General features: G+C 40.7%; 1 protein-coding gene across 2 annotated transcripts in view; it reads right to left on the bottom strand.

The window, feature by feature from the left end:
* sik3 (SIK family kinase 3) overlaps positions 1–25,034 on the bottom strand; it is a 361,914-nt gene that overhangs the window by 84,322 nt on the left and 252,558 nt on the right. For both annotated transcript variants that reach the window (XM_059956807.1, XM_059956806.1), the window contains exons 5-6: positions 24,150–24,274; positions 22,057–22,180 (exon numbers count right to left, since the gene is read on the bottom strand). In XM_059956807.1, coding sequence (XP_059812790.1) covers positions 22,057–22,180; positions 24,150–24,274 — 249 coding nt within the window. The remainder of the gene's footprint in view (positions 1–22,056; positions 22,181–24,149; positions 24,275–25,034) is intronic.

The following is a 25,034-nucleotide window of genomic DNA, read 5'->3' as shown; positions in this document are numbered from 1 at the left end:
AGGCTTCGCTTCCAGGTGAGTCCAATGACTTCTCTGCTTACTTTGACCATCAAAACATGGAAGAACCATTACAAACTCCCACATCTCCCGATGATCCTATGATTTCAACATCTGAAGCTAATAAGTGAGCTGCCTTCAGGAGGGTGAACCCATGGAAAGTATCTGGCCCAGGCGAAGTACCTGGCCACTTAATAAAGACCTGTGCTGATCAACTAGCTGCTGTGTTCACTGAGATCTTTAATGTCTTGCCTCAAAAGTATGTGCTACCAACCTGCTTCAAGCAGGCTTCAATTACACTAGTGCTCAAGAAAAATGTGGTAACCTGCCTCAATGACAATTACCCAGTCGCTCTTACATCCATAGTGAGGTTGGTGATCAACTCCTGACTGAGAAACGACTTAGATCTGCTCCAATTTGCCTACAGGAGCAACTGATCCACAGCAGATGCCATAACATTCACTCTTCACTCAACCCTGAAACATCACGATAGTAAAGATGTATACATCAGGATGCTTTTTTTTTAAATAATCGACTACAGCTCAGCATTCAATACTATCATCCCCTCAGACCTAGTCAATAAGCTCCAAGACCTTGGCCTCAATACCTCCTTGTGCAATTGGATCCTCAATTTCCTGACTTGTAGACCACAGTCAGTTCAGATTGGCAACAACATCTCCACGATCTCTATCAGCGCAGGTGCACCACAAACTCTGTACTTAGCCCACTGCTCTACTCGTTTTACACTTATAACTGTGTGGCTAAGCACAACTCCAATTCCTTACATCAAGTTTGCTGATGACACTGCTATCATAGGCCAAATCAAAGGTAGTGATGAATCAGCTTATAGGAGAGAGACTGAAAATCTGGCTGAGTGGTGTTATTATAACAACCTCTCACTCAATGTCAGCAAGACCAAGGAACTAATTATTGACTTCAGGAGAAGGAAACTAAATGTCCATAAGCCAATCCTCATTGGAGGGTCAACACTTTAAATTCCTGACGCTATTATTTCAGATCTATCCAGGGCCCAGCACACAAGTGCAGTTACGAAGAAGGCATGGCAGCACCTCTACTTCCTCAGGAGTTTGCAGAGATTTGGTTTGATATCTAAAACTCTGACAAACTTCTATAGATGTGTAGTGGAGAGTATATTAACTGGCTGCATCACAGCCTGGTATGGAAACACCAATGTTCCTGTACAGATAATTCTACAAAAAGCAGTGAATACGGCTCAGTCCATCACATGAAAAGCCCTCCCAACCACTGAACACATCTACATGAAATGCTATTGCAGGAAAGCAGCATCCATCATCAGGGACACCCACCACCCAGGACATTCTCTTCTCACTGCTGCCAACAGGAAGAAGATACAAGGGCCTTAGAACTCACACCACCAGGTTCAGGAAGAGTTACTACCCCTCAACCATCAGGCCCTTGAACAAAGGGGATAACTTCACTCAACTTCACTTTCCCCATCACTGAAATGTTCCCACAATCTATGGACTCAATTTCAAGGCTCTTTATCTCATGTTTCAATATTTATTCATAGAGGGATCAGAAGTGGAGACACTGAGCAGTTTCAAGTTCCTGGATGTCAAGATCTCTGATGATGTAACCTGGTCACAATATATTGATGCAGTTATAAAGAAGGCGAGACAGTGACTATAATTCATTAGGAGCTTGAAGAGATTTGGCAAGTCAACAAATTCACTCAAAAACTTCTATAGATATACCGTGGAGAGCATTCTGACAGGCTGCATCACTATCTGGTATGGGGGGGCCTACTGCACAGGACCGAAAGAAGCAGCAGAGGGTTGAAAATTTAGTCGGCCCCATCTTAGGTACTAGCTTACAAAGTACCCAGGACATCTTCAAGGAGTGGCGTCTCAAAAAGGCAGCATCCATTATTAAGGACCTCCAGTAGTGAACGGCATGATATTCTGAATGGAGGTCCGTGACCAATTATGCTAGGCAAGGATCAGCGAAGGGGCCTCTGGTGCTTGACCAACTGAGTTCCTCCAGCACATTGTTTATGGTTTCTGACAGCACTGAGAAGGGTGGAGGTGAAATGATAAGGAAGTTTACAATTATGAACATTTATCTTGTGATAAATAATGCAGAATTATTTCCTGGATTCAAAGCTAGCCAGTATAGTACAGTAAATATTTTCATCGAAAAAACAAAAAAGCATAAGAAATAGAAGGAAGAATCTTTGAGCCTGCTCAGGCATTAAGAATCATGGCTGATCCCTGTATCCCAAATCCATTTGCCTGCCAGTTCCCCATGTCCTTGAATTCCCTGCTATGGCCCCACTTATTCCAGCTGTGAACTTACTTCACTGATACATGTCTACAATAGTGTGTATCATATGATATTGATACTTTGGAGATCCAAAGATTCATAATCCCCTTTGACAAAAACTTGCCCTCATCTTGGTGCCAAATGGCCAAACATTTATGTTGAATCATATTTCTGAACCCCCCCCCCCCCCAGGAGACAAAACAGCCTCTCAGCACTTACCCTGTTAATTCCTCAGAATAATTAATTTACCTCTCAGTTTTGTAAACACTGAATAGGATGAGAAGCCAATCCCGCTCAATCTCTCCTTCCAGAATCCAGGGATCACATTACTGAATTTGAACTTCAAAGCCAAAACAATTTTTTTTGGAAAGGAGACAAAATAGCACAGAATACTACAAGTGCAGAATGGCAACAAGAATTGTTATATCTAAACCCAACATAATCTCTAACTAAGGGTGCAATTTTTTGGGGAATATTTATTTATTTAATTAAGGAACCAAATTGTCTAAGTAATTATGGAATTGCACTATCAGGAATTTCTAGAAGTTAGAGAATGGATACATTCAGTGGCCACCTTATTAAGCACATCTGTACATCTGCTCATTAATGCAAATATCTAATCAGCCAATCAATGTATAAAGTCATGTAGACATGGTCAGGAGGTTCAGTTGTTGTTCAGACCAAATATCAGAATGGGGAAGAAATGTGATCTAAGTGACTTTGACCATAGAATTATGGTTGGTGCCAGACGGGGTGGTTTGAGTATCTCAGAAACTGCAGATCTCCTGGGATTTTCACACACCACAGTCTCTACAGAATGCTGCAATAAACAAAAAAACATCCAGTGAGCAGCAGTTCTGTGGGTGAAAACACCTTGTTAATGAGAGAGGTCAGAGGAGAATGGCCAGACTGGTTCAAGCTGACAGGAAGGCAACAGTAACTCAAATAACCACAAGTTACAACAGTGGTGTCCAGAAGAGCATCTCAAGTGTGACAAAGGGACTTTTGGCCAAAAATGCTGGAGAACAGAAAATAAATATTACAAACAAGAATAAAATGTTGGTTGAAACAGAGGAAAGGAAGAGTAGAACAGCTTTCAAAGTAACTGGATGCAAATCCCAGTTGCTGAAGATTTTGCTTTGAACTATCTGTGCTACATATGTAATCAAAGGTTGGTACCCAAACTTTCAGCTGATGCTAAAAAAAGAAAGCATATAAAATTCTAATGAGTAAAGAGTTTTAAACAAACACTGGGAATAATGAAAGCTATGTTGGATTAGAGTGACTGCCTGGGTGTACTATAAATACCACTGCAGACTGTTTAAGGCACAGAGCATATTCTATGTGGTTATTTCTATGTAATTCCATACAATTCCATCACTAACATCAACATAATTGACAATAGTGCAGAAACAGATGAGGCCACAGTCAGTACATTATCAATCATTTTAATCCCATGATAAAGAAAGTAAAAGAATAAGGAGGATGTTGAAGCTGTTCCTGCATCTCATGTCCTCAGCGGAGCCCCTAGGTTACAAAGAACTGATTGCCATAGTTGTCAGTATTTCATTATTAATCATTCAACAAAATCATATTGGTTAACAGCATAGCATTCAGTGGTATACAGAAGAAACCAATGACATTATTCTAAATCAATTGCAAATAACAGAAAGCTACAAGAACAGCAACTGCATTTTTTTATTTAGGACTGAAAAACGTATAAGGCAACTTGAAAGGATCACTGAATAGGATGGGTGGATATTAAACCAGATGAATATTGAGCCTACAGTTTAGAGTGTGAATACAAGACAATGCACAAATTACTTTTAAGAAAAAAACAAAATTCAAAAGAGGTGATGGAGAAGAAAAAGAAATTACTTGTTGGGTAACTGAGGGCAGGGAAGGAGCCTGAGGCTTGAACAAGAACTTTGCATTAATCTACTTTAAACAAGGTTGAATTGTATTTCTTTTCCTCTGAGCATCAAATATAGCTTCTAAATAGATCTGCACAAAATGTTATCAAATGGTAACTTAGCTATATGCATTCACAACTCGTGAACATTATTTGTTTTTTCTCCATACAGAACTTCTAAAAGCACTTACACACTCCCAAAGAGACCTTTTCCAAACTTTCAAAACAGCTTTTACATTCAACAGAGGAGGAAAATGAACTGTCAACATTTCAGGCCGAAACCCTTCATCTTACACACAGACTTAATAAAGCAAACTGTACAGAAAAGATCAATTTGAAACACTTGAATTGAACAATTGAACATAAGGACACAAGTGCAAACAAGAGATGTGTATATTTTTAATCAATGTCAGGACACTCACAGAACATTTAACACAACTTGAGCTGCGACAATGGAAGGAAAGAATGTCTGGAAATTTTAAAGATAGAAATTGTTGTTTTATGGAAGTAGTGAATTGAAGGGGCCCCCTGGATTAATGAGCTACGATGTGATAATCATTCTTCCTCATGCAGATATTTCGAGACCTCCTGTGCAAGAACAGATTTGAAGAGGACACAAATGGCAGTTTGAAAACTAGCTGCACCAAAAGCAGCAACAATGAAAATTCTTGTCAGTAAAGTTCAAATACATAATCACAGGAGAAAAAGGGGTCACAACTGTATAACAGAATATTGCTCAAGAGATGGTGAGGAAATACTAAATCGCACTGTATAAAAGAAGTGACAGACAAGATAACAAAACAAAGGCACATATTACAGCTGCTGAGTGCCAGAAACCAAAATTTGTTACCATGATGAAATGCCTTGAGTTACAGAGGTATTAAAAGAAACAATATAAATATTTTGGAAGCAATAAGTGACAGCAAAGCACATCTTGAGTTATACAGATAAGTTAGCTCAATTTTAAAATACGAACCAGAACATTCAGGACTCTGAAAAGGTTCAAGCTGGGAGATTTCCAAACACAAAAAAAAGTTCAGAATATTAAACAGGGCAGTTTCTAAGTAATTTGATACAAAACTTTATATGGCTTCATAATAGTTTTTTACATTACTTTATTCATGTAAACACCCTGACAACATTGACACATTCACAAGAGGATTTCCTTGAACTTTCGAAGGATAGATTTTAATTGGTATTTTTAATATCAGATGCAGAATGCATTATTTGTAATAATACAATGGAAGCAAGATGCTACCTTGTCACCATTTTATGGCAAATGATGGATATGATCATGTTGTGAAATCTCATCGACCTCTTTATCAGTCAAAACAATAATTATAATAGAAATATTAAAAAGTATAGAGTAAATAATAAAATATATACTCTCAGTAAAATCAAAGCTAGAAGTCTATGGTGCAGGTATGGAAATCAGAGCAATTTCATCACTAACTGATAGACTAGTATCAGTCTGCAGAGTATTGCACCAACCACCAGAATAAATTAATATCTGGAAGCAACTCTGAAAGTATGAACCAATCATTTAATTTCTGAACCAGAGAAAAACATATTTAGGTGAAGGCAAATAGGAACTTATTGCAAATCTGGAATTAAATCTACATCTCCAAATAAAATTGATTTTTAGGTCAATGAAAAGATCAATTCTAACTGATCTAGATTTATCTAGCCACAAATAATTTCCTGTGCAAAATCATTGATTTTTACTTTTGCATGTTGCGCTTTAAAAATGTCCTGCTTGACAATTTCATTATAAAAAATAAAGTACTGTATTAAACATGAATAAAGAAGTTTAATCAGTTATAATTGGATTTTGTATCCTTGTAAAATCAGCACCAACTCTAATTTGTGAAAAGTTACTAGAAAAGAGAATAGATCAATAAGCATTACACAATTAGTCTAGATCATCAGAAGAAAATTCTAATCAATCAAGCAAACAAAATATTCATTGATTCTTTGAAAAACTATGTTTAATTAAACAGTAAATTTAGCTCTATGGGAAACATTTTGAAAAAAATTAAGAACTGGAAGCTTTAAAAATGTGAAAAGATGAGCTGTAGAGCAGAATAATCAATACAATATTAAACAAATATTAAATATTAAACTGACTGAGAAGTAAGCTGCAATTCCAAATGTCTTCCTTCTTTTAAAAAGTATGTTTCCATGGAACAGCCAGTACTTCTGTCCTTATACTCGTGATTTTTATATTGATAGCGCAGTAATATATGGCAGTTTTAGCAAAGAAAATTCTGACAGTTATAATGGCAAGAAACATTATACGAAATGTCACAGGGATGGTGACAAGGACAATTAAATATAGCTACAACTTACTGAATCCAGTGTACTCCATTTTGCTCAAAGTTTTCTCCAACAACCAGTTAGTATTTAATTTTAAGCATTTCTACTAACACTTTGAATTGCTTTACTAACATTATGTAGTTTCACTTATAAAGTTAATTCATAATTTAAATGTTATTCGAGAGAAATGTTGCTCAAAGAATAGGAACACTTCTGTAATACTAAATGGGCATAACAAGAGATTAGACAAAATGTCAAAATTAACTGAATCAAAAACTTAGATCACGATAAATCATAGGGACCAAGTAGGCAAAGTCTGCTTTTGAATAAAATTACAAACTACCTGACACTGAAATAAATAATTCTACAATTATTGTAGGAATGCCAGTATGAATCAATGTCAAATATAGCCAGTGACTTATACATACTACTGCTTCCAAATAAATCTTCTGTGCAGTGGTGTGCTGGGGCAATAACATCAACACAGTTGATGCCAACAGGCTCAACAAACTGATTAGAAAGGCTAGCTCTGTTATAGAAGTCAAACTGGACACACTTGAGGCTGTAGTAGAACAAAGGACCCTACAAAAAAACATAGAACATAGACATTTACAGCACATTGCAGGCCCTTCGGCCCACAATGTTATACCAACCATGTAACCTATACTAGAGACTGTCTAGAATTTCTCTAGCGCATAGCCCTCTACTTTCATGAGCTCCAAGTACCTTTTAAGAGGCTCCTATTTTATCTTCTGCCAACACCACCACCAGCAGTGCATTCCACTCTCTGTGTGAAAAACTTATCCCTGACATCCCATAAACACAGGAGCAGAGTTAAGTGCTCTGGTCCACTGAGGGGCCCAACACTGTTCACAATACTCAAAGTGAGGCCTCACCATTGCCTTATCCTCTCGGTACCCATTTCCAAGCACCTTAAAACTATGCCCCGTCATGTTAGCCATTTCAGCCCTGGGAAAAAGCCTCTGGCTATCCACACAATCAATGCCCCTCATCATCTTATACACTTCGATCAGGCCACCACTCATCCTCTGTACACTCAACCTATTCTCATAAGATATGCCCTTCAATCCAGGCAACATTCTTGTAAATCTCCTCAGCACTTTCCCTATAGTATCACATCTTTCTTATAGTGTTGCAACCAGAACTGAACACAGTACTCCAAGTGAGATCTGACCAAAGTCTTACATACAGCTGTACCATTACCTCATAGCTCTTGAACTCAATCTCACGGTTGATGAATGCCAACACACTATATGCCTTATTGACAACATTGTCAACCTGCGTAGAGCTTTGAGTGTCCTATCGACACAGACCCCAAGATTTCTCAGATCCTCCACACTGCAAAGAGTCTTACCACATATTATATTGTCTTCAAACTGGACCTACCAAAATGAACTATTTCACACTTATCTGGCTTGAAGTCCATCTACCACTTCTCAGCCCAGTTCTGCATCCTACTGCTGCCACGCTGTAACCTCCGACAACCCTCCAGACTATCCACAACACCCCCAACCTTTGTGTCATCAGCAAACTTACAAAGCCACCCTTCTACTTCTTCATCCAGGTCATTTATTAAAAATCACAAAGAGGAGGGGTCCCAGAACAAATCCCTGCAGAACACCACTGGTCACTGACCTTCATGCAGAATACAAACCATCAACAACCACCCTTTTGCTTTCTGTGGGCAAGCCAATTCTGTATCCACAAAGCAATGTTTCCTTGGATCCCAATGCCTCCTTACTTTCTGAAGGAGACTTGCATGGGGAACCTTATCAAATGCCTTACTGAAATCCATATACACTACATCCACTACTCGACCTTCATCAATGTGTTCTGTTACATCCTCAAAGAATTCAATCAGGCTCATAAGGCATGGCCTGGCCTTGACAAAGCCATGATGACTATCCCTAATCCGATTACGTCTCTCCAAATGCTCATAAATCCTGCCTCTCAGGATCTTCTGCAACAACTTGCCCACCACTGAAGTCAGACTCACTGGTCTATAATTTCCTGGGTTGTCTCTACTCCATTTCTTGAACAAGGGAACAACATATGCAACCCTCCAATCATCTAGTACTTCTCCCGTCCCTGTTGATGACTCAAAGATCATCGGAAGATGCTCACCAATCTCCTTCTTTGCTTCCCACAGTAGTCTGGGGTATATCTCATCTGGTCTCGGTGACTTATCTAACTTAATGCTTTTCAAAAGCTCCAGCACATCCTCTTTCTTAATGTCTATATGCTCAAGCGTTTCAGTCTTCTGTAAGTCATCCCCACATTTGCCAAGGTCTCTTTCCCTGGTGAGTACTGAAGCAAAGTATTCATTAAGTACCTCCGCTACCTCCACCGACTCCACGCACACGTTTCCACAATCTCACCTGATTGGTCCTATTGTCACACGGCTCATCCTCTTGCTCTTCACATACATGTGAAATGCCTTGGGGTTTTCCTTAATCCTGCTCACTAAGGTCTTCTCATGGCCCCTACTAGCTCTCTTAATTCCATTCTTAAGCTCCTTCCTAGCAACTTTGGAATTTTCTAGAGCTCTAACAGTATTCTGAACTTTTCGTAAGCTTTTATCTTCTTAACTAGATTTTCTACATCTTTTGTATACAATGGTTCTTTTACTTGCCTCAATGGAACATACCTATGCAGAACACCATGCAAATATTCCCTGAACATTCGTCACACTTCTGCCATGCATTTCCCCAAGAACATCTACCCCCAATTTATGCTCACAAGTTCCTGCCTAATTGCATATTTCTCCCGACCCCAATTAAATGTTTTCCCAAATTTTCTGCTTTTATCGCTCTCCAGCACTATGGTGAAGGAGATAGAGTTGTGGTCACTGTCTCCAAAATGCTCTCCCACTGAGAAATCTGACACCTGACCACGCTAATTTCCCAATACCAGATCAAGTACAGCCTCTCCTCTAGTTAGATTATCTGGATATTGCGTCAGGAAACCTTCCTGGACACACTTAACAAACTCTACCTCATCTAAACCCATTGCGCTAAGGAGATGCTAATCAATATTAATAAAGTTAACACCGCCCATCACAACAACCCAATTATTGCACCACTCCAGCATCTGCCTTCTTATCTGCCCCTCGATATCCCTGTTACTATTGTCTATACAAAACATCCAGTAGAGTTACTGCCCCTTTCCTGTTTCTGACTTCCACCCACACTGACTCAGTAGACTATCCCTCCATGACTTCCTCCTTTTCTGCGGCCGTAACACTATGCTTAATTAGCAATGCCATGCCCCACCTCCTTTGCCTCTCTCTCTGTTCTTTTTGAAACCATCTAAAGCCTGGCACATTCAGCAGCCATTCCTGCTCCTGAGACATCCAAGTCTCTGTAATGGCCACAACGTCACAGTTCCACGTATTGATCCACGCTCTAAGTTCATCTGCCTTGTGTCTAGTTTAATGCAAAGTATATCATAAACATCTCAAGCCATCAGGCTGAGTGCATCTTTGATCTAACATCTGCCGATCCTTCCTCACAAACCCCCTACAAGCTGTCTCTACTTGTGCTCCAACCCCCTATCCTTTGTCTCTTCACTTTGGTTTTCACCCCCCTGCAAATCTCGTTTAAACCGTCCTTTTTGTACAGATCACAGCTGCCCCAAAAGAGGTCTCAATTATCCAGAAATCTGAATCCCTGCCCCCTGCTCCAATCCCTCAGCCACGCATTTACCCTCCAGCTCATTCTATTCTTATACTTACTGTGAAATTACTGCCTTTGAGGTCCTGCTTCTCAACTTCCTTCCTAATTCCCTGTATTCTGCTTTCAGGACTCCACCCTTTTCCTACCTATGCCACTGGTACCAATATGTACCACGACCTCTGTCTGTTCAGCCTCCCATATATTTTGGATGCGCTCAGAAACATCAAGAACCCTGGCACCTGGGAGGCAAACTACCATCCTTGTTTCTTTTTTGCGCCCACAGAATCACCTGCCTACCTCCCTAACTATAGAGTCCCCTATTACTGCTGCCCTCCTCTTCTGTTCCCTACACTTTTGAGCCACAGGGCCAGACTCGGTGCCGGAGGCACAGCCACTGTTGCTTTCCCCAGGTAGGTCCACCCACACAACCCCCCCCCCCCCAACAGCACTCAAAGTGGAGTACTTATTGTTAAGGGAGACAGCCACATGGCTGCTCTCCACTATCTGACACCCTCCCTTCCCTCTCCTGATGGTCACTCACTTATCTGTCTCCTGTGGCCCCAAGGTGACTACTTTCCTGTAAGCTCCTGTCTATCACCTCCTCACTTTCCCTAACAAGCCGAAGGTTATCAAGCTGCAGTTGTGGCCATCAGGGAGGCTGGAAGTCTCCTGAGCATCCCACATCTGACACCCAGAACAGAAAACTGGCCTTGCAGTCATACCCTCTGTTCTAAAACCATGGTAATATTGGACAATGTTTCTCACCCTCTGCATGCCACCTTGGCTGAACAGAGGAGCACTTTTAGTAATATACTGAAACAACTGTGCTGCTCTAAAGAGTGCTATATGGAATCATTCTTACCCTCAGCCATTCTTACCTGCCAAAAGAACATCGGCAGGTATCTTGACCTCTGCAAGAGACTGGCAGCTGTTGGTCGACCTTGAAAGGCAGCTAGGGTTCCCCAACCATATCGCAGCCACCACCCTGCAACCAGACATTGTCCTTGTGTCTGAGTCTACGAAGCAGGTGGTAATGCTGGAGCTGACAGTCCCATGGGAAGATCACTTGGAAAAGGCCTTTGAAAGAAAGCTATCTAACTATGCAGGACTGGTCAGCAACTGCCAGCAGGCTGGCAGTGGAAGTTGGTTGTAGGGGATTCACAGCCCGTTCCTTAGCCAGTCTACAGCAATTTGGGCATCAAGGGAAAGAGGAAGAGGAGAGCCATCCGCAGTACCACCGATGTGGCAGAGAGGGCCTCAAGGTGGCTGTGGCTCAAGAGAGGGAAGCCATGGAGTCATGTATAGCTAGCTATCTGGACACAAGCTGGGGTCTGATCAGCCCCGGCTGGGTCACCTGGAGAAGGATGTATGATGTTGAAAAACCCGAAACACCCGATGATTCCAGGAACATCACTGATGATGTGTCCAGAAGCATCAGTAGATGTATGCACACAGGCTCTATAATGAATCAACCTATAGCCAGGGAAGCGATGACTTCCCTCCTGTTAGGCTGTTTGAGGTAACTTATTTTTTATCCTTTCTATTGCTCTTCTAATATTTATATCTGTGCACGTGTAATTAGAGTGTGATACTCTTAATTTCCTTTGGGATAAATAAAGTATCTATCTTTCTATCTAAATATTACTGACAGACTATGGAGAATATGATATAATGAGGGTACTGATGACAAAGAATGGAAACACTGCCTTGATGGTATATATATTCGGACTACTAAATGATGAATTAATACCCTATATGTTATTGGGTACTCAATACAATTGCATTAGGGATGAAAGAGATTCTGCAGATGCTGGAAATCCTGAAAAATCACATCAGGACTGATGAAGGTCTCAGCCTGAATGTTGACTGTTCATCTCCCTACATAGATGCTGCTTGACCAACCAAGTTCCTCCAGCATTTTGGGTGTGTTGCTCAATACAGGTACCCATTTATTATTCAAATTAGGTGGTTTTAACCGGAGCAGCTCCTCGTGGAGTTTCACAGTGTCAGTAATCAGTCCTTTGCCTTTTGTGCTACATAACAATGATTTAAACTTGAATGTAGATGACAAAAAAATAGCACCTGTTTTTGACAGTAGGGAAGAATGCTTTACACTACAGGAAGATATGGTTTAGTCAGAAAAAGGAAATATATCCAAAGAAGTATGAGGTAATGCATTTGGGGAGGTGCAACAAAGCAAGGAAATACACAATAAATGGGAGGATTTATTATGTATTTCCTTACCTTGTTGTGCCAGGAAGATGTGGAGAACTGGGGAACTCATACACAAATGTTTTCCTTAGCCAAGACATAACACAAGAGCAGAGAGGCTGCAATAAAATGCTTAACACTATGTTATACCATGGCATGAATACTGGGTATAGTTCTGCACACAAATATATGAGGTTCCAATGGATAGAGTAAAAGTTAAGTTTAGGAGGATGTTGCCAGGACAGTAAAATTTCAGCTATGGTAAAAGACTAAGTAGGCTGGGATAGAGTTTTGCCCAGCATTCTGTATTTAATTTATGCAATTTTACCATTTGCAATCACATGTAATATCTGATAAAGCACAAAAGAAATTTTTTTTTAAATGATATAAAATATTGCCCTGGTCAGACCCCACGCTCAGTTCTGGTCGCCTCACCACAGGAAGGATGTGGAAGCCATAGAAAGGGTGCAGAGGAGATTTACAAGAATTTTGCCTGGATTGGGGAGCATGCCTTATGAGAACAGGTTAAGTAAACTTGGCTTTTTCTCCTTGGAGCAACGGAGGATGAGAGAAAACCTGATAGAGGTGTATAAGATGATGAGAGGCATTGATCATGTGGACAATCAAAGGCTTTTCTCCCAGGGTTGAAATGGCTAGTACGAGAGGGCACAGTTTTAAGGAGCTTGGACATAGGTACAGAGGAGATGTCAAGGGTAAGATTTTTTTTTAATATATTATTTATTTATTTTACACAGAGAGTGGTGAGTGCATGGAATGGGCTGCCAGCGACAGTGGTGGAGGCGGAAACAATAGGGTCTTTTAACAGACTCCTGGATAGGTACATGGAGCTTAGGAAAATACAGTGCTATGGGAAACCCTAGGTAATTTCTAAAGTAAGTACATGTTCAGCACAGCATTGTGGGCCAAAGCGCCTGTATTATACTGTAGACTTTCTATGTTTCTGTTTCTAATATCTGCTATCAATACTTTCAGAAAAGGAGTAATGATTACTTGTAAAGAGTTGTTCCACAGACACCAACAAACTTAATGGTGGTCATTCTTTTAGTGTGGACATTGAGAATTAAAGCCTATAGATTACCTAGTCAATAAAGCCAGGAGAAAACCAACTGCTGCCTTCAATCCAAATAAATGCCAATTTGAAATCTCTCCCTCTTCCCCCCCACTCACCTTTTCCTCTCCCCTCATCAGCCTTCCATATTTCTGATGCAATACTCTAATTACTCTCGCCTCCAACTCAGGACTTGTCTATCTTCCTACATTGATATCTCATGTACAACTCTGCCCCCTTCCCAAAAGTTTTGCCTATTCCCCTCTTCTCCCCATCCTTTTACCATCCCTCTTACACTCCCGTATCCATATCTTAATAATCTCTATACTCTTAGCTGCCTTCCCATCCATCTGAGCCAGACTCTCCAACTCATTAGCTGCCACCAGGAAAGAACAGACTAAAGCAATTTTTTCAATTGGAATTGCCAGTCTCCAGAAAGTCTGTGGCTTCCCTGGATGATAAACCTCTTCTAGATTTACAGCCTACTAAACTTTCATCCTTCTCAAGATCAGAGACTTCCCACTCTGCTTCACAGTCATTAGCATATAATACTCTTCTCTGTACCTGCCAAAACCCATTCTCTAGTAAAATGAAAGAAATGATTCAAGATGGCACTCAGATTAGCCTTGCTCTCTTATTTGAGAAATTTGCTTTCTCACTTTCCTCAAAAACAAGATGAGATTCCAAATTTTTTCATCTGAAATCAATTTTGTGCCTTAAATAATACAAACATAGGTTGCACCCAAGACATCCAGCAAGTTATACACACAGTAGCTATTTTATTAGGTACACCTTGTATACCTGCTTGTTAATGCAAATATTTAATCAGCCAATCATGTGGCAGCAACATAATACATGAAAGCATGCAGACGTGGCCAAAAGGTTCAGTTGTTGTTCAAACCAAATATCAGAATGGGGAAAAAATGTGATCCAAGTGACTCTGACCATGGAATGATTGTGGTGCCAGATGGGGGGGGGCTTGAGTATCTCAGTAATTGAGATCCCTGGGATTTTCATGCACAATAATCTCAACGTTTACAGAGAATGGTGCGAAAAACAAATAAAAATCCAGTGAGCAGTAGTTCTGTGGATGAAAATACTGTGTTAATGAGAGAGGTCAGAGGAGAATGGCCATTCTGATTTAAGGTGACAGTAACTCAAATAACCACACGTTACAACAGTGGTGTGCAGAGGAGCTTCTCTAAATGTACATCACGTCAAAACTTGAAGCGGATGGGCTACAGCAGCAGAAGACCATGAATATACAATCAGTGGCTACTTTATTAGGTACAGGAGGTAATTAATAAAGTGGTCACTGAGTGTATATGTTATTTAGGCCACACTTAAAACTCTGAAATAGAACACTGAACACAACTGCTGTAGTTGAAAATTATTTTTGTATTCAGAATGTATTAAAATTTGTATTCAGAATGAAATGAATCTTGCCTACATCTCAAAATAATTAAGAAATATAATGGATCTGATCTTGGGGGTTAATGCTGACAGCTCCAAGTGAAATCACAGGCACTTAACTACTTAAATGATTTAGGTTTGACACCACCGCACGTGCATTGTCAAATGCAGAAGTTCTGACTTATTTTTAGATTCAGAATACTAAATCTATCAGTTTACACTGCCACCGATCCAAGAGCAAGCTACCAAGTTGCTGAAATTCCCCAACGTATGTGCTCGGGAAATTGCCTACACCAATTTATACAGACATAACTGATTTCAATGGTGCTTGTGATGCTATGGACTAGGAGGCAGGGGGTATAGTGTGCTTTTATTTCTTTTTTAATTTCTATAATTTACTTCCATTTTTAATAGGTTCAATGCTGGTAACACTTTAAACCAGCAAATCAATGCCGACAAGCCTTGTGCCACATTAATTTTATTTCCCACCCTGTGAGCTATGAATGCCATTTCCAGCACTATCAATAAATCCTGTCAAAATTAAAGAAACCATTTAAGCATTATACTGTGATGTCTGCTTTTCAAATTGCATCACAGATATTTGATTAAACACATTGAGATTTTCACCCTCACAAGTTTCACATTAGGATTTTTATGGAAATATAATGTGAAATGTTATAATTAAGTGAAATTACTTACCTCTTTTGGGGCGGGTGTGACCTGTACAAAAAGGATGGGTTGCACTTGAATCCCAGGGGGACCAGTATCCTGGCGGGCAGGTTTGATAGAGCCGTTGGGGAGGGTTTAAACTAGTTTGGCGGGGGGGGGGGGGGGGGTGGGAACCAGAATGTGAGTGCAGGGATTAAGGTAGAAGGACAAGGGCACGATGCTAAGAGTTCTGAGTTGATGAGGAAGGACAGGCAGGGGACAGAACATAATTGTAGCCAGTTGAAGGGGTTGAAATGTGTCTATTTCAATGCTAGGAGTATTAGGAACAAGGAGGATGAACTTCGTGCATGGATTCGTACGTGAAACTACGATGTTGTGGCCGTTATTGAAACTTGGTTGGAGGAAGGGCAGGATTGGATGATGCAGGTCCCGGGGTTCAGGTGTTTTAAAAGGAATATAATGGGAGGTAGAAAAGGGGGGGTGGGGGGAGTGGCATTGCTGGTCAGGTACAGTATCACGGCTACAGAAAGGGAGGACTGAGTCGGTGTGGGTGGAAGTCAGTAATACGAAGAGATCAATCACTGTGCTGGGAGTAGTCTATAGGCCCCCAAATATCCCTCGGGATACTGAGGACCAGATAAGCAGGCAGATTTTGGAATGGAGCAGGAAATACAGGGTAGTACTTATGGGTGATTTCAACTTCCCTCATATTGACTGGCACCTCCTGAGTGCAAGGGGGATAGATGGGGCTGAATTTGTCAGGTGTGTTCAAGAAGGATCCCTGACACAGTATGTGGACCGGCCGACGAGAGGAGAGGCTATACTGGATCTAGTTCTGGGTAATGAACCTGGCCAGGTGACAGACCTCTTGGTGGAGGAGCATTTTGGTGAGAGTGACAATTCCCTTAGCTTCAGCATAGCTATGGAAAGGGATAAAATCAGACGAAATGGTAAAGTGCTTAACTGGGGAAGGGCTAACTTTGAAGGGATGAGGCAGGAACGAGTGAGAGTAAATTGGAAACAAATGTTCAAAGGGGAAAGCACAGAAGTAATGTGGGAGAAGTTTAGGGACCACTTGAGCTGGGTTCAGGATAGGTTTGTCCCACTGAGGCAAGGAAAAAATGGTAGGAAAAGGGAACCGTGGCTGACAAAACGTGAGGCAACTCATCAAGAGGAAAAAGGAAGCATATGTTAGATATAAGAAGCAGGAAGTTGGAGGGGCTTATGAGAAATATAGAGTAGCCAGGAAGGAGCTTAAGAAAGGACTTAGGAGAGCTCAAAGGGGGCATGAGAAGGCCTTGGCATGTAGGATTAAGGAGAATCCCAAGGCGTTCTATGCATATGTGAAGAATTGGAGGATGACGAGAACGAAGGTGGGACCGCTAAAGGATAAGGAGGGCAACATGTGCCTGGAGGCGGAGAAGGTTGGAGAGGTCCTAAATGAATACTTTGCTTCAGTATTCACAAGTGAAAAGAATCTTGATCAGGATGAGGTCGAAGTAGAGTGGGCCTGTGTGCTGGACAATGTGGAGATTAAGGAAGAAGTAGTGCTGGATCTTCTTAAAAACATTAAGATTGATAAATCCCCAGGGCCGGATATGATACACTCCAGGTTGTTGTGGGAATTGAGAGAGGAGATCGCAGGAGCATTAGCCATGATCTTTGAATCCTCTTTGGCTGCAGGGGAAGAGCCGGAGGACTGGAGAATGGCAAATGTAGTTCCCTTGTTTAAAAAAGGTAATAGGGAGAAACCTGGGAACTATAGACCAGTGAGTCTTACGTCAGTGGTATGCAAACTACTGGAAAGGATTCTTAAGGATAGGATCTATGAGCATTTGGAGAAGTACAGTCTACTCATGGATAGTCAACATGACTTTGTGAAAAGAAGATCGTGCCTCACGAGCCTGATTGAGTTTTTTGAAGAGGTAACAAAAGAAATTGAAGATAGTAGGGCAGTGGATGTGGTCTACATGGACTTTAGCAAAGCATCTGACAAGGTCCCTCATGAGAGACTCATCCAGAAAGTCATGAGGCATGGGATAAGTAGAACCTTGGCGGTTTGGATAAAAAATTGGCTTAAAGGAAGAAAACAAAGGGTAGTTGTGGAAGGGAAGTATTCTGCCTGGAGGTTGGTGACTAGTGGAGTGCTGCAGGGATCTGTCCTGGGACCCCTGCTATTTGTGATTTTTCTAAATGACCTGGATGAAGAGGCGGAAGGATAGGTGAGTAAGTTTGCAGATGACACGAAGATTGGAGGAGTTGTGGATGGAGCTGTCGGTGGTCGAAGGTTACAAGAGGATATAGACAGACTGCAGAGTTGGGCAGAAAAATGGCAGATGGAGTTCAATCCGGACAAGTGTGAGGTGATGCATTTTGGAAGGACAAACCAGAAGACTGAGTACAGGATTAATGGTCAATTACTTAAGAGTGTAGATGAACAAAGGACCTTGGGGTTCAAATCCATACATCCCTCAAGGTCACTGCACAGGTTGATAGGGTAGTTAAGAAGGCCTCTGGGATGCTAGGCTTCATTAACAGGGGGATTGAGTTCAAGAGTAGAGAGGTCATGTTGCAACTCTACAAATCTCTGGTGAGACCGCACTTAAAGAGTATTGTGTTCAATTCTGGTCACTTCATTATAGGAAGGATGGGGAAGCTATGGAGAGGTTGCAGAGGAGATTTACCAGGATGTTGCCTGGATTGGAGAACAAGTCATATGAAGCAAGGTTAGCAGAGCTGGGACTTTTCTCTTTGGAGTGTAGAAGAATGACAGGGGACTTGATAGAGGTCTACAAGATTATGAGAGGCATAGATAGGGTGGATAGTCAGTACCTGTTTCCCAGGGCACCAATAGCAAACACCAGTGGGCATATGTACAAAATTAAAGGATGGAAGTTTAGGGGAGACATCGGGGTAAGTTTGTTTGTGTTTTTTTTTACACAGAGGGTTGTGAGTGCCTGGAATGACTTGCCAGGGATGGTGGTGGAGGCTAAAACATTAGGGATATTTAACAGACAGGCACATGGATGAACGAAAAATGGAAGGTTATGGGGTAGTGTGGGTTTAGTACTTTTTTTTAAGGATTATATGGGTCGGCACAACATGGAGAGCTGAAGGGCCTGTACTGTGCTATATGTGTTCTATAGTTTTATAGTACTTTAAATCAAAGTAACTTTCAAAATTCTCTAACATATAGAAGTTCCAATTTAGTTAGTTGATTGCATTTCCATCAAGAATAAAGATGGCTCTCTTTAAACTGTAAAAGGCAAGCATATCCTAAGAATCGACATCTATTCTTTCCATCTATAGGAACTACAAAGGGATTTAGTTTAAAGTCAAAACAGAGATCAAATTATACTAACCAGTGCTTGCTTAATATAGACTATAAGACACAGTAGCAGAATTAAACCATTCAGCCCATCGAGTCTGCTCTGCCATTCCATCATGGCTGATACCGAATCCCACTCAACTCCGTAACCCTGCCTTCTCGCCATATCCTTTCATGCTCTGACCAATCAGGAAACTATTAACTTCTGCCTTAAATATACCCACCATCTTGGACTACACTGCAGACTGTGGCAGAGCACTCCACAGATTCACTACTCTCTGGATAAAAAAATTCCTCCTTACCTCTGTTCTAAAAGTTTGCCCCTCAATTTTGAGGCTGTGCCCTCTAGTTCTGGATACCCCCACCATTGGAAACATCCTCTCCACATCCACCCCATCTTGTGCTTTCAACATTCAGTAGGTTTCAATGAGGTCTCCACGCATTCCAGTGAGTACAGGCCCAAAGCTCATATGTTAACCTCTACATTCCTGGAATCATCCCCTTGACACTTCCACTGGACTCACTCCAATGACAACACATCCTTTCTGAGATACAGGGCCCAAAACTGTCGACAGTACTCCAAGTGCAGCCTGACTAGTGTCTTATAAAGCTTTAGTATTATCTCCTTGTTTTTATATTCTGTAATCCTTGGAATAAATGCCAACATTGCATTTGCCTTCTTCATGACAAACTTTACCTTTTCTTGGTCTTTGCTCCTTGGAATGATGGAGGATGAGAGGTGACCTGATAGAGGAGTATGAGATGATGAGAGGCATTGATCGTGTGGATAGTCAGAGGCTTTTTCCCAGGGCTGATATGGCTAACATGAAAGGGCACAGTTTTAAGATGCTTGGAAGTAGGTACAGAGGGGATGTCAGGGATAAGTTAGTTTTTTTTTTACACAGAGAGTGGTGAGTGCATGGAATGGGCTACCTCTGACTGTGACTGTGGTGGAGGAGGATACAATAGGATCTTTGAAGAGATTCCTGGATAGGTACATGGAGCTTCGAAAAATAGAGGGCTATGGGTAACCCTAGGTAATTTTTAAAGTAAATACATGTTCGGCACAGCATTGTGGACCGAAGGGTCTAGTATTGTGTTGTAGGCTTTCTATGTTTCAACCTGTAAATTAACCTTCTGGGAGTCTTGCATGAGGGCTCCTAAGTCCCTCTGTACCTCTGATGTTTGAACCTTCTCCTCATTTAGATAATAGTCCACACTATGGTTCCTTCAACCAAAATGCATTATCATACATTTCCCAACTCTGTATTCCATCTGCCACTTTTTTTTGCCCATTCTTCCAATTTGTCTAAGTCCTGCTGCAATCGCATTGCTTCCTCAGCACTACCTACCCCTCCACCTATCTTCATATCAGTTGCAAGCTTTGCCACAAAGCCTTTAATTCCATTATGCAAATCATTGACACGCAACGTGAAAAGTAGCGGTCCCAATAATGACCCCTGAAGAACAGCACTAGTCACTGGCAGCTAACCAGAAAAGACCCCCTTTATTCCTACTCGCAGCTTCCTGTCAGCCATTTCTCTATCCATGCCAGTATCTTTCCTGTAACAACATGGGATTTTATCTTGTTAAGCAACCTCAAAGGAGGCACCTTATACAAATGCCTTCTGAAAATTTAACTAAATGGCATCCACTACCTCTCCTTTGTCTCACTCTGCTTGTTACTTCCTCGAAGAACTCTAACAGATCGGTCAGGCAAGATTTCCCTTTACAGAAACCATGCTGACTTTAACTTGTTTTATCAGTAGTCTCCAAGTTCCCAAAACATCATCCTTAATAACAGACTCCAGCACTTTCCCAACCATGGGGTTAGGCTAATTGGCCTATAATTATCTTTCTTTTGCCTTCCTCCCTTCTTAAAGAATGGAGTGACATTTATAGTCTTCCAGTCCTCCGGGACCATGCCAGAATCAAGTGATTCTTGAAAGATCATGACCAATGCATCCGTTATCTCTTCAGCAACATCTCTCAGGATTCTGGGATGTAGTCCATCTGGTCCAGGTGACTTATCCACCTTAAAACCTTTCAGTTTGCCTTGCAATTATTCCTTTGTAATAGCAATGGCACTCACTCCTGCTCCCTGACACTCATGGACCTCTGGCCCATTGCTAGTGCCTTCCACAGTGAGGACTAATGCAAAATACTCATTAAGTTCATCTGCATTAAATTTTTCCAGCAGTAGAGAGGAATATTTTTGTCCCCCATTACTGCATCACCAGCATCACTTTCCAGTGGTCTATTATCAACTCTCACCTCCCTTTTACTCTTTATATAACTGAAAAAAAACTTTTTAAAAAAAAGCTTTATATTATTGGCTAGTTTGCCCTCATATTTCATCTTTTCCCTTAAGGCTTGGATTTTGAAAGCTTCCCAATCATCCCACTCACTTTTGCTACTTTATATGCCCTCTTCTTGGCTTTTATGCAATCTTCAATTTCCCTCGTCAGCCACAGTTGCCTACTCCAGCCTTTTGAGAACTACTTCTTCTGTAGGGCATTTCTATCCTGTGCCTTGTGAACTATTCCAAGAAACTTCCACTACCTCTGCTCTGCTGTCACCTTCACTAGTATCCTCCTCCAATCCGCCTGGGAAAGCTCCTCTCTCATGCTTCTGTAATTCCTTTTATTCCACTGTGATACTGATACATGTGACTTATGCTTCTCCCTCTCAAACTGCGATATGAATTCAATCATATTATGCTCACTACTTCCTAAGGGTTCCTTTACATTAAGCTTCTTAATAACTAGGTTATTGCACAACATCCAGTCTAAGATAGCCTTTCCCTGAGTAGGCTCAAGCACAAGTGGCTTCAAAAAGCCATCTCGCAAGCATTCAACAAACTCCCTCACTTGCAATCCAACACCAACCCGATTTCCCCAATCCCCTTGCATATTGAAGTCCCCCATTACAATTGTGTCATTACCCTTATTACATGCCTTTTCCAGCTCTCTTTGCAATCTTAAACCCACTTCGTGGCTACTATTTGTTGCCATACAGAATAAAAAATTGTATCAAAATCTAAATAACTAGCTTTGCTCATAAAATATATATCTCAGAATTCCATTAATATTTTAAGACCATTTTTTTCTTTCATCTAATAGTGCAAAACAACTTTTCTTACCTGTAGACATAAAGAACGGAATTCGAAATTTGCCACTTAGTACCCTGGCCCGCAGGTTCTGCAGTGTGTTGCCATCAAATGGCAGGGCCCCACATACCAGCACATATAGCACCACCCCCAAACTCTGAAAGAAAAAGTATATAGAGGAAGATCAATCATGCTACCATAAATTATACGTTGTACTTAACTATTCTTTTGTTCTTTCTTTCTCCACTGCTGTTAATATCTGGTGTGAACCTGCAATCATTGCAGAATCCTCAGCAACACTTTAATCAGTCTTACTCCGATACGCTAAAATTCCCTGGGAGCTTGTTATGCACAAATTGGCTGTCACATTTCACATTATACCAGCTTTAAAATGCATTAGGTTGTTCAGAAAGAGTTGCAAAAGGTCATTATTCAATTCAAAGCCATTTTCCAATCTTTGAATATTCCAGGAAGTTATTATCAACAACAGCCTAACTCACTCTCTATGATACATGTCTGTTGTGTTGTGATGGATCTCAATAATTCATTAGCTGGAACTGACTCTACATTAAAGCAGCATCAAGATTATTTAAAATTGATACAAAGCAGGTTTCTAAGAAATTCATCCTGGCTGATCCCAATCCTTGCGTTGTGATGATGTGTTCACAAATAACCCTCATTTAACGAGCACATTATAAGAAACACATCCCATTAAAATCTTCCTTTCACATACAAGACTTCTACTGTGTTAGCCATTTATTGGAACAAGAAAAACGCATTCAGCCCCATGTACTTGTTCTGCCCTTTAGATTTGATCTTCTCTGATTTGTGCCTCAACATTAATCTGTATTCCTTTATCTTCTAACCCAATGAAAATTTCGCAATTTTAGTCCTGGAACTTTCATATCAACTTCTTTCTAGGTGAAGGAATCCCACATTTCCACTGCTCTTTGTGGTTCACACCTGAATAATCTGACCTTTCCTCATAGACTGGATTCTCTCAGTTGAAAGGAACTGTATCATATCCAAGTAGCATTCCAAAACCATAGAATAGTGGTGTGTAAAGTCATAAGGGATACAGTTAGGTGAAATGCTAACAATCTTTTTTCCAAGTAAAGGGAACCAAAAACTACAGGGGATAGGTTTAAGGTGAATGGGAAAGATGCAAATAGGACCAGAGGGGTAACTTCTACGCACAGAGGGTGATCCATATATAGAATGAGTTGCCAGAGAAAGTAGTTGAACAGATACAAATAACAACATTTAAAAAGCATTTGGATACGTACATGGATAGGAAAGGTCAAGAGGGATATGGGCCGAACACAAGCAAATGGAAAAAGCTGAGATGGGCACCTTGATTGGTGTGGACCAGTTGGGCCAAAGGGTCCATTCTCATGCTGTATTACCTTAGAGAATCAGCAAAACTTTGGTTGTATATTCAGAAGAAAGATTTTATTAATTGCAATTTGATGTTCTTACTTCCTTGCACAAAATATAAAAGCTGTTTTACCTCACACTGTGCCAAATATGAGAAAAATGGGGACAGCAAGAGAGGGCGGAGAAAAATTTCTCATGGCAACATATGAAAAAACAACAATTAACTGCAAAGTTTATATTAATCACCTCAATTTTTCCAGCAGTAGAGAGGAATATTTTTGCTCTTTGCTTACACAGTATCTTTCAGTAGACAATGAAATAATACACAAACTTCTCAAGGCATAAGCAATAAAAAAAAGTTACATTAATAATGAAAACATAAAGCAATGCAAACACCAGAGGGCACATGTACAAAATTAAGGGAGGAAAGTTTAGGGGAGACATCAGGGGTAAGTTTTTTTTTTACACAGAGGGTTGTGAGTGCCTGGAATGACTTGCCAGGGATGGTGGTGGAGGCTAAAACATTAGGGGTATTTAAAGAGCCTCTTGGACAGGCACATGGATGAAAGAAAAATGGAGGGTTATGGGGTAGTGTGGGTTTAGTACTTTTTTTAAAGGATTATATGGGTCGGCACAACATGGCGGGCTGAAGGGCCTGTACTGTGCTGTAGTGTTCTATGGTTCTATGGTCTATAACAGTTTTGTCAAAGAGCAAACTAATATATATGAAAACTGTCTTTAAAACTCACCCATATATCCACTTTGGGGCCATCATATTCTTTTCCTTCAAACAGTTCAGGAGCTGCATATGGTGGACTCCCACACCATGTTTTCAGTAACTGTCCTGGTGTAAAAATGTTACTAAATCCAAAGTCTGAAATATAAATTAAGCAGAATTAATATCACCGGCATATGTCATGAAATTTATCTTTGCGGCAGCAGATCAATGCAATACATAATAATAGAAAAAGTGTGAAGTACAATAAATATACATATAGTTAAATTAAATAAGTAGTGCAAAAGTAGAAATAAAAAAAGTAGTGAAGTAGTGTCCAAGGGTTCAATGTCCATTCAGAAACTGATAGCAGAGGGCAAGAAGCCGTTCCTGAATGGTTCAGTGTGTGCCTTCAGGCTCCTGTACCCCCTTCCTGGTAGCAAGAGAACAAGGCATGACCTGTTTACATAAATAAACTGTGTTACTGTATGTGTTATCTTTATACATAAAAGTTGCATCACTTTATGCTAATCCCTGGTATTTACAATAATAGCTTCATCTTTTGGGACACAAGTTCAACATTTACTGTTCATGCCAAATTGCACTTGAGAAGTAAAGGTACAAGTATTTCTTGAATTACTTAAGTATTTGCACAGTGCTGTTGGGTAGAAAATAATCAATTCATACCCAGCAACAATGAAGGAACAACTACGTATTTCTAAGTAGGGTTAATGGGTATGCAGGTGGTGCTAGTCCCACATGCCTTATGTCCTTGACTTTCCTATTTGAAGAGGCCGCATGTACAGACGGTTATATCAGAGTATCCTAAGCATGCGTCTGCAATACATTTTGTAGATAGTATACATTTCAGCCACAGCCTGCTGGTGCTGGAAGGAATGATTGTCAAACCAGTAGGTCA

Source organism: Hypanus sabinus, chromosome X2, assembly GCF_030144855.1.
Source record: "Hypanus sabinus isolate sHypSab1 chromosome X2, sHypSab1.hap1, whole genome shotgun sequence".
Taxonomy (NCBI): Eukaryota; Metazoa; Chordata; class Chondrichthyes; order Myliobatiformes; family Dasyatidae; genus Hypanus; species Hypanus sabinus.
Note: the sequence above shows the minus strand (reverse complement) of the source record. Positions and strands in the feature narration are given on the sequence as shown.